At 38.4% G+C, this 13,227-nt stretch overlaps 1 protein-coding gene across 1 annotated transcript; it reads left to right on the forward strand.

Moving 5' to 3' along the window:
• Positions 1-11,271: 11,271 nt before the first annotated feature.
• LOC149086981 (uncharacterized) lies at positions 11,272-12,087 on the forward strand. Its single transcript, XM_089231891.1, has one exon. The coding sequence runs from the start codon at positions 11,272-11,274 to the stop codon at positions 12,085-12,087; it is 816 nt and encodes a 271-aa protein (XP_089088017.1).
• The last annotated feature ends 1,140 nt before the right edge of the window (positions 12,088-13,227 follow it).

Raw genomic sequence — 13,227 nt, forward strand, 5'->3', positions numbered from 1 at the left:
GGCTTATTTTTTGGATGAATAGAAAACCATTTCTTTTTAACAAAACAAAACTCCAATCTTGGTTTTTTTTTTATCAAATCGAATCTAATCTCGACTTTTGAATAACTGTGAAACTCATCCTAATTTTTGAAGGAAAAAAACGATTTTTTGGTACATCGAACCTCACCTTTTTTTTAGATAAACAAAACTCATCTTGATGTCTAGGCAGATTGAATCTTATCTTTATTTTAGGTATACGAAGCTCATCTTGGCTTCTTAGCAGATCGAACCTCATCTTTGATTCTGAGCATATCAAACCACATCTTTGTTTTTCAGACAACCGGTACTCACCTTGGCTTTTGCGCAGATGAACTTCATCTGTTTTTTAGATAAACAAAACTCATCTTGACGTCTAGGCTGATTGAAATTCATCTTTATTTTAGGTATCCGAAGCTCATCTTTGCTTCTGAGCAGATCAAACCTCATTTTTGTTTTGTAGATAATCGAAACTCACCTAGGCTTGTTGACAGATCGTCTCGATTTTTAGCCTTAAAGTTGGGAACCATAGAAAAACAACTTCAGCCGACAATCACTGTGGCGTTCGAACCCGGGTCCTCGCTATGCGAGCCTGTCACTATGACCACTTTACCACCACAGCGGCTCTTCTTCTTCATTTCTGAAAACAGAAACGCTTCTTGGTTTTGGATAAGCCAAACTTTTTGCTGTTTTTCTGGGGCAAAACAAAACTCATCAGGGTTTTAGAAATAACAAATCTTATTTTAGTTTTTGTGAAAGAAAACAATACCTTTTTTTCTATTTTCTTTCAGTCAAGCAAAAACGTGTATTCCTGAACAAACACAAACTCAAACGTGCTTGATAAATGTGACGAAGAGAACTCACACATCACTCGACGCATTCCATCCAAAAAGTAAAGTCCGAACAAAAGAAAAATGGGTTTTGTTTAGATTAAAGGTTCACTGTAGTTGATTCTGGCAACGCCATCAAGTTCCTGTATAAAAAGAATACATAGCGGGGTGCGAGTATTCTCTCTCAGTATAGCTTGATTCTGGGAAGATAGTCAAAATAAATGTCTTAAATTTAAATTATTAATTTTGTTATATTTCTTCTAAAAAAAATATATTTTTCTTTTCAGCGTCAAATTGGGGTGAAACATTTGTTCAAACAAGAAGTAAATTAGTTTTTCTCTTCTTGAGTTTTTCCTTTAAATTTAATTTCATAAAGAAATTGCCTGAGAGTGGATACAAAACGGCGAGTTTATTTCGTAACTTTTGCGCAGTAAATGACGTTATTTTTTTCACGTTTAACGAGACTTTTTTCCCAAGAATATCAAGAAAATGAATTTTTTTTAGCAGTGAAAAATATTCTAAAAAAAATCTAAACAAATTCAAACATATATATATATATATATATATATATATATTTTGTTGTCAGCTTATCAAAAAAATATTAACATACGAATCGATATTTTTGCATGAACAGAAGAGGAGTTTATTCCTCTCGTGTGAATCGTTTAAGCTTTTCTTAAAGATTTCTTTTTTTTTTAATGGAAAAACTCTTAGAAAGCTAATATAAATATTTACATACGCTCTTTTTCAATATTTTCATGTTGACAAACTGAATTAAGTTCGAAAAAGTAATGTTCTAGAAATATGTTATGCATAATTAACGTAACATTGATTGTTATTCTGCTTAATAATTATGTATAAACATAATTATAACAAGTTATCCTAGAATGGATTAATGGTTTTTAAAAGCAATATCAGAAAAAAGGGAAGTTAGATTAAAAAAAAAGGCAATTCTCTGGCAGTAGATATCTGCAACAGGCCACAAAATTGATTTATATAAGAAGCTGTCCTGTTGTTTGTGCAAGATATTATCGACAGATGGCGCTTCGGTAGCAGCAACTTTTGAATGTATACGGTTAGTCGACGTCACGAGTAGTATTTGTGAACTGAATTCAGCCAACATTGAGTGAGTGACCATATGAGTGAGTGAGTGACCGCATGAGTGAGTGAGTGATCGTATGAGTGACCAAGTGAGTTGATGAGTGAGTGATCATATGAGTCGCCAGGTGAGTGGGTGAATAATCATATGAGTCGCCAGGTGAGTGGGTGAATGATCACATGATCACAGTGATCGTATGAGAGACTGAGTGACCATACGAGTGGCCGAATGAGTGGGTGAGTGAATGGGTGAGTCACCATACCAGTGACCGAGTGAGTGGGTGAGTGCTTGCATGAGCCACACCATGAGCAACCATACGAGTAATTGCTCCACTCGCTTGGTGACTCATCCGATCACTCACTCACTTGGTCTCTCATGTGATCATTCACCCACTCACTCACTTGGTCTCTCATGTGATCATTCACCCACTCACTCACTTGGTCACCCCTACGATGGCTCAAGTCAGTGGGTGAATGACCATATGAGTGACAGCACGAGTTATCGTACGAGAGAGCAAGCCGGTGAGCGAATTTGTCTTTAATATATGCCTCAATTCGTAACTCACCCACTCCCGGTCACTCACTCTAATAACTACTTGGTCATACACACGTTTATTCACCCACTCACTTAGTCACTCAATCTCGTGGACGGAGATACGGGTGGCAGGGGGGCAGGTGGGTCAATCCCCCCCACCCCTAGTGTCAATAACGGAGCCAGTATAAACATAGTATATGAATTGGCATCATCATCACCCCCTTCCCTTCCGTCCCCAGCTTTCATTATGCTCAAACATATAATCACTCGGTCACCCACTCACGCGCTCACTCACTCATACGATCACTCACCCACTTAATTGCACCCCGTCCCGGGCGAAATGCCGGAGAAAAGTTTTTCTCGGAACTCATTTCGTGAATGGTAATAATTCTTATGAATTTAAAAGAAAAAATGATTTTAATTTAAGCGCCCACAAAAGCATACTGGTGTGTTATAGTTACTAGCATTGTTAGTTAGGACAATCTCATACGTCCGTCCCGTTTTATCAAGCTTAGCTGTTCGTTAATAACAAAATTTCAGAAACGCATCAACTGGCTATCACCAAGAAGGATCAAAATGTTTAATAATAAGGATGGGTGCGAATATATTATTAATTGATTTATAAGTCAAAACACAAAATTAGATGGAAGTTTCACTTCGATTCCTATCCTTTTGATATTCATTGTTTACGATATGAAATCAAGGAAAAAATAACTATTATTTTTCTAATTATCGAAGATCTACTTAATTAATTAAAAATTAATATTTCTTGTCAGAAGTTTTCTTCTCAGAAAATTAGAAACTTTTCATGCCAAGAGAAAGCTCCACTTTCCCTTTGATGTTGAGAAATTTTCTCTACGTTAAGGTTGGAGGCTCGAATGAGAATTTTGTTGCGCATTCAAATTCGCAAATGTCATTTATCATCAAGTTTTCATCTTCGATATGTGAAGGAAAATTCCATCGAATCGAATTTGAAAATTTGATTTGCTTTCATTAACTCCTTTACGATCGTGGAGGCAATGTTTAGTCCAAACGCCAGTGGAATAAATTCACGAAAGAATTCTCTATGTTTTTCCCTCTCTCCTCACTTTCGCTAAGCTTCATTGTAACCTTTTAAACCGAAAAATTATATTTTTTTCCTTCCCGTTATTTCTAAACTCCTATCAGTGAGTTATTTCTCCACATATTACGTATCTTTCTACTATATACATGTAAGAGAGAAAGAGAGGATTTTCACCCCCCTTTAACCCTATGTGAGGGGTAAAACGAGAAATCTACTGTGTACGTACTCTTTTATCTCCTTACCTATTATAAAGTTTTTCCCTTTTTTCTATTTAGTTTCCTTCTTTTTCTTCTATAGTTTGCTTTATCTTTCTTCTTCCTTTCTCTAACGTGCGGTTAGGTTAGGACATGGTTACTAGATTTATCGCCGATACGTCAAATAGAGATAATCTAAATCTGTTGTCAAAAGCCTGTATGGGAAAGAGTTAAAAGTAATGACAGTCCCTTTATCGCAAATTATTGGCGAACCGTTGATCCCAGAGGCATACCGTATATAAGCCGAGTTTTTTTTGTGGAAAAATTCGTTATTCAAGTGTGGGGGGGGGGGGTCGGCTTATACTCGGGTCAGTTTTTGATGAGAAAATATAGACCCCCGCATTATTGGTATGGGATATGTTCAAACCCCACAGAACCGATAATGTCAAAGCCAAGGCAAAGAAATCGAAAACATCATTGGCTTTGATACCACGTGGGCTAACGTCGTTTGCACAGCCTTTACATGTGAGTATCAAAAAGCCTTTCAAAGACAGGAATTTATGTATCGAAAGGATGAGTTCCGATGATCAAGAAACTAGAGAAAGTGGTGCTTTGAAGAAACCTGATATTGGCATAGTGTGCCAATGGGTACATGAGGGGTGGAATTCTGTTTCCGCCCAACCTCAAAAAGTGTTGCATCACCAATGCGATGGACGGAACTGAAGATGGTATCCTCTTTGAAAATGACAATGGCAATGACAGCCCAGATGAGGATAAAAACAAAGATGCCGTATCCTGCGAGGATCTGACGAATTACGATGAGTTTGGAGACTCAGAAGATACGGATTAAAAAGTTTGAATCATTTTCTGTTGAAAATTTCCGCAAGAGCTATTCATATTTTCTATGAAAATATAAGAATTTTCTTTTCCTCTAAAATGCACGGACTTTTTGGGGTCGACTCATACACGGGTTTTCAATTTATTACTGTTTTGGTGGTTCTGAAGTGGGGGGGGGGGGGGTCGGCTTACATACGAGTCGGCTTATACACGAGTATATACGGTACTTTAGATTGGAAAAAATATCCAAATAACGTGTAGAACTCAGATACGTCATTCATATTGAAAGGGGTTGTATAGTTATTAAAATGCAAAACTAACATTTTAAACGGACACCCTATCCTTAAAACCCAATTAGAAACATTCTGCCCGTTCCGTCGCGTAGTTTTGAAAACACGTGAATGATCTTGATACAGTAAAGTGCCACGCGATTAGGGATAGACAAAAATATGCATAAGAGATGGTATTTTCTCGGCCCGATATATACTGAGAAATTAAATTTTCTTAGGTGTTAAGCAGAAACTAATATTTGGAAAGAAAAGTGATTTCTCTCCTCCGGGAATCGAACCTGGGTTCCCTTGCATTCAGGGAAAGTACTAACCAATACACCAAAGACATACGTCTCACTTTCTTATAACACGCATTAGTAGCGTGAAGCGCTTAAGGGAGACACCGGCCTCCCTGAAGTGGCGCAAATGCAAGCCGATCTCCCCGTTAAAAAGTCTCGCCGCAGTGAGCAACAGGCCTACAGCGTTATAATTATTCATTCATTACACTTCTCGGTCTATGAGTTGAGGAAAAACTCTTAGTTTAAAAAATTGATGGCAGAGCAAGCACTACACATAACAAGCATTACACAGAAACAAACTTCACGGAAGGTTCACTATACGTACACCCACATTCCAACATGTACCAATTCGTTAGAGGTTCAGCAGAGGAATATGGACGAGGTACATGTGTGTGTGGTTTAGTAGCGGTATTTGTTATAGAGGATTGAAACGTGTGTCTCTGATGTATTGGTTAGCGCACTTGTTCTGTATGCAAGGGGGCCCGCGTTCGATTCCCGTTGGAGACAAACCACTTTTCTTTCCAGGTATTAGTTTCGGCATGACAGCCAGAAAAATTCAATTTCTCAAAAATATGCATATCTTGAAGCATCAATCACCTGAATCTGTAAATACAGGGTGGTCCAGAAGTCATTACCTGTTTTGAAATATAAAAAAAAGGATATATTTTTAGATAAAAATAGACAAACGGCTTGAAGCATTTGAAAGAGGCTTCAAGCCTCCCCTTTTTTTATTTATTACAAAATTTCTACATGCGCACTTTTTGTGACGCGAGGGATTTCAAGCCTATATAGCGTTTCTTGCCCTGTTAACCCGTGTATAGCCTCGTTCACATGTGCAATAAAACATCCCGGGAAGTTCCCGGTAACGGGGATTTTCGCTACGAACATTCACATGACGTTTAGTTTATGCCGGTAATCCCCCTCTTCTTTCCGGAAGTCGTCATTGGTTATATGGGGTGACCGGAAGTGGTTGATTCAAGATGGCTGACGAAGGAGCTTACAGTAGTTTTCGCGGCGCAAAGGATTATGGGAGAGAAGGTCGGTGTCGACCACCAGTCCACCCCAAGAAAGATGGGTTTTTTGATGAGCTTCTCTTCCACCTTTTTTTCCCTACGAGGGGAAAAAAGTTGTTATGCTGGTAATTATCCCCAAAGCGACCCCCTGTCTTGCACATGTGGACGGGATTTAACAGTGTGTTACAAAGAAGGGAAGTTAAAAATAAATGAATTTGAAAATTTTTTCAAATGCTTTAAGCCAAGGGTGCCATTTTTGTAAAACCTTTTCAATCCGCGGGCCAGAAACTTGTACATATTGGTGCCCTTATGACCCGTATTTTAGAGGACATTCCGTAATTTAGGCCGTTTGGCTTTTTTTTTCTGTATGAAATGTCCCTTTTTTCCCATACCATATTTAGCAACGAAGTTTGAATTTTTCATTCCTTACTGAAATATCATGGATTCAGATTATTTTTATAATTTATAAATCACACACACACACACACACACACAATGTGAAACCTCGCTGCAACAATATTCGATATAAAGATAATTCCTCTACAACGATATTATTCTTAGTCCTCAGGGTATCGTTACATCGAGGTCTCACTGTGTATTATAGTAATTATGATTAATATGATTAATTATCATAATTAGTTATAGTCATATGAATGTTTTCATATATTTATCAAATATATAATTTTTTTGCCGAATGAAATCTTAATCTATGACATGAATGTCGCTCTCCACTTGTTAATACAAGATATACGGAAGACTGGATGTTGTGAAGATATTTATTATTTGAGATGTTGATTTTTTTAAGGAAGGAAAAAACTCATCTCTGCCTCTACCGGGAGTCGAACCCGGGTCCCTCGATTTCGACTCCCGGTAGAGGCAGAGATGAGTTTTTTCCTTCCTTAAAAAAATCAACATCTCAAATAATAAATATCTTCACAACATCCAGTCTTCCGTATATCTTGTATTAACAAGTGGAGAGCGACATTCATGTCATATATATAGCCCTCTGGTGGCTCGTCGTCCATGAGCTATTAGCTGATCGGTTTCACCGTCCATTGCACGGTTCCGTTCGGCATATATACGCTCTAGCGAAGGAAAAAATCTCTATCTCCTCTGTAGCTTAGTGTCCAGAGCACTCGTCCGGCAATCGAGGGACCCGGGTTCGACTCCCGGTAGAGGCAGAGATGAGTTTTTTCCTTCCTTAAAAAAAATCAACATCTCAAATAATAAATATCTTCACAACATCCAGTCTTCCGTATATCTTGTAAATCTTAATCTATTATGACTTGCAGTAGCCCTCCCCCCACTTTCCATTTCCCATCATTGGTAATTCTTCAGAGATTTTTGCGATTGACTGCGAGACTGCCCAACTTCGTCAACCTTTCTCAATAATTTTGAAAATTTTTTTAGTTATGATTGGCAACTTTTTACTTACCTTCCACAACTGTTTTTGTGTGTAATTGGCACTCTTTGGCAGTGTTTTGGTGATAATTGAATATTGCTTCATATAGATTCTGATTTCCCGTATTCTTAGGAAGGAAATATGACGAGCTTTAAATATTTTTTTTTCAAAACGGGTCAGGATTTCTGGACCACCATGTATGCCAATATGTCATAACATACAGGATTTGTGTAACAAATTTGAACGATATGTAGTTGGAGCACCTGCGATGAATCTGTGAAACGGTATCTTTTAGGAAATCTTAGGATAAAAAAAATGAAACTCGCAGGTTTTTATGTGCGATTTTTAGTTTAAAAAAATGCAAATTGGTTAAATTTACCTCTCAATTTTATAGCGAAGGAAATTCACCCCGTAACAATTGAAGAAAATTTGCCGAGACACCGATGTCCGAGTCCAGGCCACCGAAATCTTTGAGACACCTCTGAAATAAGTGGTGCTATACCTATGTATAGCGGTATCTCTCTCCCCAGAAGGGTAGAACTGACAGCGCTCCAGCCCGGGACAAATCTCATTATTATTTTTTTTTATTTGTTTCTTATTCACTATAGAGGGGCCCGTCAGAAATTTCAGCCCAGAGGGTTTATATTTAAGATTTGGGGGATCATAATACAACAAATGGACAAATAACTAGATTGCAAGCATACTAGTCCGACCAATCTTAAGACCCCTGTGACCCATAGGTTAAGAACCTCTGGTGTACACACTCTGATTAAACATTCCGAGTTGAAACTTATATGTTTCATACCGTATGCAGATACTAAAAATTCAAGATATAAGTCTCCCCTACATAAAAATAAAAATGAACTTTTTATACAGCCTTGTGTGCTAAAATTTCCAGTTAGTCTCAGCGTCCTCTATCGATCAAAATTTGAACTGAATTTTTTTTCTGAAAAAAAAAAGTAAATAAATAAATATATAATAGTAATATATCCATCTTCTGATAATAACTTTTTTTGCAAACCACATTCGAATATACTAATTCCTTCAATTTTTATAAATTTTTAAACTACACACGAATTTATGGGTCACACCCTGATTATTGTGACATGAAAGCATTTCTCTCAAATTCCACGGGAAGGAAATACGTATCTCGGAATGTACGGGAAAAAGCGAGATGTGTTCTCTTCCTAAAACCGAGTTATTCTCTAACAAGTTCATTAGCATATTTCTGAGTATTTTGAGTTTCGTGGGTAAATACGCTCCAGGGGGAGGAATTCTAAATCACGGACACGCTTCTGTTTTCGTTTCTAAAAATACTCACATTCCTCCGGTTCATTAGTTTACTGTAATAAAACATCATGATATTACAAATAGAGCGAAAGAGAAGAAAAAAATATCTTATAAACCATGCATGACAATAGATATTTGATATCACACCTCGTAGAGAAATATTTCATTACCTTTATCGATATTATAACGAAGATGAACCTAAATTTTTGCATATGAATGGCGATTTTCCCCTCTGGGGAAAAATTGAACGAGAAAAATTTCGTTTGCGTTCACTTGATGAAGTTAGTTTTCATAGACTGATTATAATATTATTAGATTGAGTTTTGGATTCGAAAAATTATTGGAATTTTTTTTTGTATGTGCAGTTTCGATGTTTCTCTGCAAAATTTCCGTCGTAAGAAAATTGAGGATTACGAGTGAGAGATTCAATTAACGATGCCAGTGAATTTATTATTTATACAGGGTGGAAAGTGAAGACCTTATACCATCGGTTCTCAACCGGTGTTCCGCGGAGCCCCAAATAGGCCTATGAGGCTCCGCCATAGAAATTATAGACCACAAAGGGTTCCGCGAATCGGAAAATGGTTGACAACCGCTGCCTTACAGAGTCGATTCCCGTTGTAACGAACTCCAAGAGACCGAGGAAATCACTTTGTTATAAAGGAATTCCAGATTTTTACATAGTTCCTATGTAAATTTATCTGGGGGATTAGAAAAGTGTTCGTTGAAACGAGATTTTCACTATAACGGTATTCGTTAAAACGGAATTCGACTGTATCAGTGTTCTTCAACCGCTGGCGCCTGTGGACCGGTGCCGCTCCACGAAGCGTTTCACCTAACTCATATAGCCCCTGCAGATAATTTTAGATCTCTCCCATTTACATGTCTTTTTGTCTATCCGCAAAGGTTTTTCTCTCATTTATTTATTTTTTGCTGCTTCGCAAATTTTATCTAATATTTACGGCATTCAATTTCTTGCTGGTATTTCCCCCATTTATTTTTTTGCCGGTACGAAAATTATTTCTCCTATTTATTTATTTTTTGGCCATTCTTCAAATTACTTTTTATTTATTTTTGTTTTTTACTTGATAATTAATTATTTATCTTATTTATTCATTGGTTTGATGCCCGCAAACCATTTCTCCTATTGATTTTGTACTCTGATGGCGCAAATTAATTATTTTATTCATTTGTTTTTTCTTGGTGGTCCAACACTCCTATTTATTTATTTTTTTCCTTGTCCGCAAATTATTTTCTCTTATTTACGGTATTTATTTTTGCCTTTGTTTAAATTATTTCTCCCATTTATATATTTGTGACTGGTCCGCAAATTAAAATTCTCTCATTAATGTATTTCTTTGGTTGCCCGTAAATTATTTCTCTGATTCATTTGTTCTTTTGCTGGCCCGCAAGCCATTTCTCCTATTTATATTTTACTGGCCGACAAATTATTTATCATATTTAGAGCATTCACTTTTTTTTGCAGGTCCTCACATTACTCTTCTCTCATGTATTTATTTTTGGTTGGGCCGCAAATTATTCCTCCCATTTATGGTATTTTTTGCCTTACATAAAATCATTTTTCCTATATATTTTTTTTTTTGCTTAATTATTTCTGATATATGTTTTAGGTATTTATTTTTTTCAAGGTTCGCAAATTTTCTTTCCTATTTCCGCAGTTTCGAGAAATTGCTCAACTACTTTCATCGGTCTGCAGTAGTTCTAAAAAGGTTGCGGAGAGAGAACTCTGCCTCATGCAGCATTTAACTTTGTTTTTTAATGAAGGTCTAAGATACGTCATATATTTAACAAGGTGCCTATATATGCATTGGAATAAATGTATGTTATTAATTTAATTAATGGTAATAATTTATTTCATACTATCATATATAAAATAATATTAATGAATACAGTCGAACCTTGCTATAGTGAATCCGGGATATAATGAACTCTCGGTTATAGCGAACTTTTTCAGTCGCCCCAACTGAACGCTTATTTAACTAATTTTATTTTAAACGCTTATAGTGAACTGCTGAGAAAATGAAAGTCCGCTTATAGTGAGCTGACATGTTCCTTCTGCAGATTCTTTTTCCAGTTTTTCAAGGGATCAGGGCGTTATTCGCAGCCTCAAATCTCACCACAGGAAGCAGTTTGTTATGCGTATTTTGGAAAGGTATGAAATGTGTGTAGGAACAGCGAATGTAACATCTCTCTTTTGGAAGCAATCGTTTTGCTGAAGAAGTCTTGGATATGTGGCGCTGCGATCGTCACGAGAAAGCGCGCGCGTCCGTGGAGAAAGAAAAGAATTATTGCTTCTTCTTCCGGCGCTCGACAAGGTTGTAACACCTCTGTGTGAATAAATTTCTCTTTATCTATTTTGTCGTTTTGTGAACCACAGTTTGGTGACCCGGCATCGAACGATAACGATGTCCAATCCATCGGAGCAACCAACGATGCCCAATTCATCAGAGCAACCACCTGCAATGTTCCGAGTCGCTGTCAAAGCCCCACCGTTTTGGGCCAAACAACCTCATCTATGGTTCAAGCAATTGGATTCTCAGTTCCTGGCGAGTGGAATTACCTCCGATGCCACTAAATACCACACAGCCGTTGCAGCCATGGATACGAGTGTTTTGGCACATGTGAGTGACCTCATCATGAATCCACCGGCGGCAAACATGTACGACGCACTAAAAAGACGCCTCCAAGCTGAATTTGCTGAACCAGATGAGCGACGCTTACAACGTTTGATGTATGAAGTCGAGCTGGGCGATCGTCGACCTTCGGCGTTACTCCGAGAAATGCGGGATCTGTCCAGTGGCCGTCTCAGCGATGAAATACTTCGACGTCTATGGATACAACGGTTACCATATCAAGTTCAAGCAATCCTCTCCACAAGTTCAGAAACGTTGGAAAAGTTATCGGAGATGGCAGACAAGATCATCAGCGTCAGCGGCAAAGCAGAAGTACAGAATATTTCACCAAATCTCGATCACCCACAACAACTTGACGTGCAGCAGCTGACTGAAAAAATAGAGACATTGCAAGTTGACGCGCTACGTCGATCTCGAGAACAACGTGGAAACCCTCAACGTCCTCCCAATCGAAACCGCCACGAAGGTGCAAAATCCATGAGGTTTCGAAACGATCTCTGCTGGTATCACCGTGAATTCGGACCCAACGCCCGTAAGTGTGTGCAACCATGTAGTTTCTATTCGGGAAACGACCAAACCGACAACTAATGGCGACGAGGGAGTCGGTTTCATTCAGCAGTCGCCTTTTCATCGCAGACCCACTAAGCAAGCTTTCGTTTCTCATCGACACTGGTGCGGATATTTCCGTAATACCCCCTTCTGCAGCTGATAGAAACAAACCACAGTCACTACTCACGCTTACCGCGGCAAACGGTTCTACAATAAAAACATACGGAAAGAAAATGATAAAACTAAGTGTCGGATTAGCAAAAACTTTTTCATGGGTGTTTACCATTGCTGATGTATCCCGACCAATAATCGGCGCCGATTTTCTGAAAAGATTCCGACTCACGGTGGATTTGGGAAACCGAGTTTTGGTCAACAACGGGGGTGAACGGTCTACAACCGGAACAACTGTTTCTCCAACTGTTTCCCCTGCAGTAACTGTGACATGTGGACATGAGATTTTCCACAATCTATTACAAGAATATAAAGAGCTCATGGAAGAAACATCAAGTCCAGTGCAAGCAACACACGAAACGGTGCATCACATCGAAACTACAGGAGTACCGGTTTACGCGAGAGCCCGTCGATTAGGCCCGGAGATGCTGCGAGCTGCCAAAGCTGAGTTCAATAAAATGATTACCATGGGTATATGTCGCCCTTCAAATAGTCAGTGGTCCAGTCCCCTCCACATGGTGAAAAAATCCGACGGTTCGTGGAGATGCTGTGGCGATTATAGAGCTCTCAACGCGAAGACGGTTCCTGACAGATATAGCATTCGGAATATTATGGATTTCACTATGGATCTGCACGGTAAATGCATCTTCTCTACCATAGACTTGAAACGCGCTTATCATCAAATACAATTGTCTGCTTCCGATGTACCAAAAACTGCTATTGTCACCCCTTTCGGACTCTTTGAATTTAACGTCCTCAGTTTCGGGTTGCGAAACGCTGCGCAAACGTTTCAGCGCTATATAGACGAAATATTGCGAGGACTTCCATTCTGTTTCCCTTATCTAGACGACGTGTTAATTGCATCTTCAAACCTTGAAGAGCACGTCGGTCATGTGCGTGAGGTCTTGAAACGTCTGTGTACACACGGATTAAAAATAAATATCGACAAATGCGTGTTCGCATGCAGCTCAATCAAGTTTCTAGGACATTTAGTCAACTCTCAGGGCA

Source organism: Pholcus phalangioides, unplaced genomic scaffold (assembly GCF_987345545.1).
Source record: "Pholcus phalangioides strain wild (caught in Gottingen) unplaced genomic scaffold, Ppha-v1.0 ptg000004l_1, whole genome shotgun sequence".
NCBI lineage: Eukaryota > Metazoa > Arthropoda > Arachnida > Araneae > Pholcidae > Pholcus > Pholcus phalangioides.

Coding starts and splice junctions, on each gene's coding strand:
- LOC149086981 (XM_089231891.1), top strand. CDS start 11,272: ATGTCCAATCCATCGGAGCAACCAACGATGCCCAATTCATCAGAGCAA.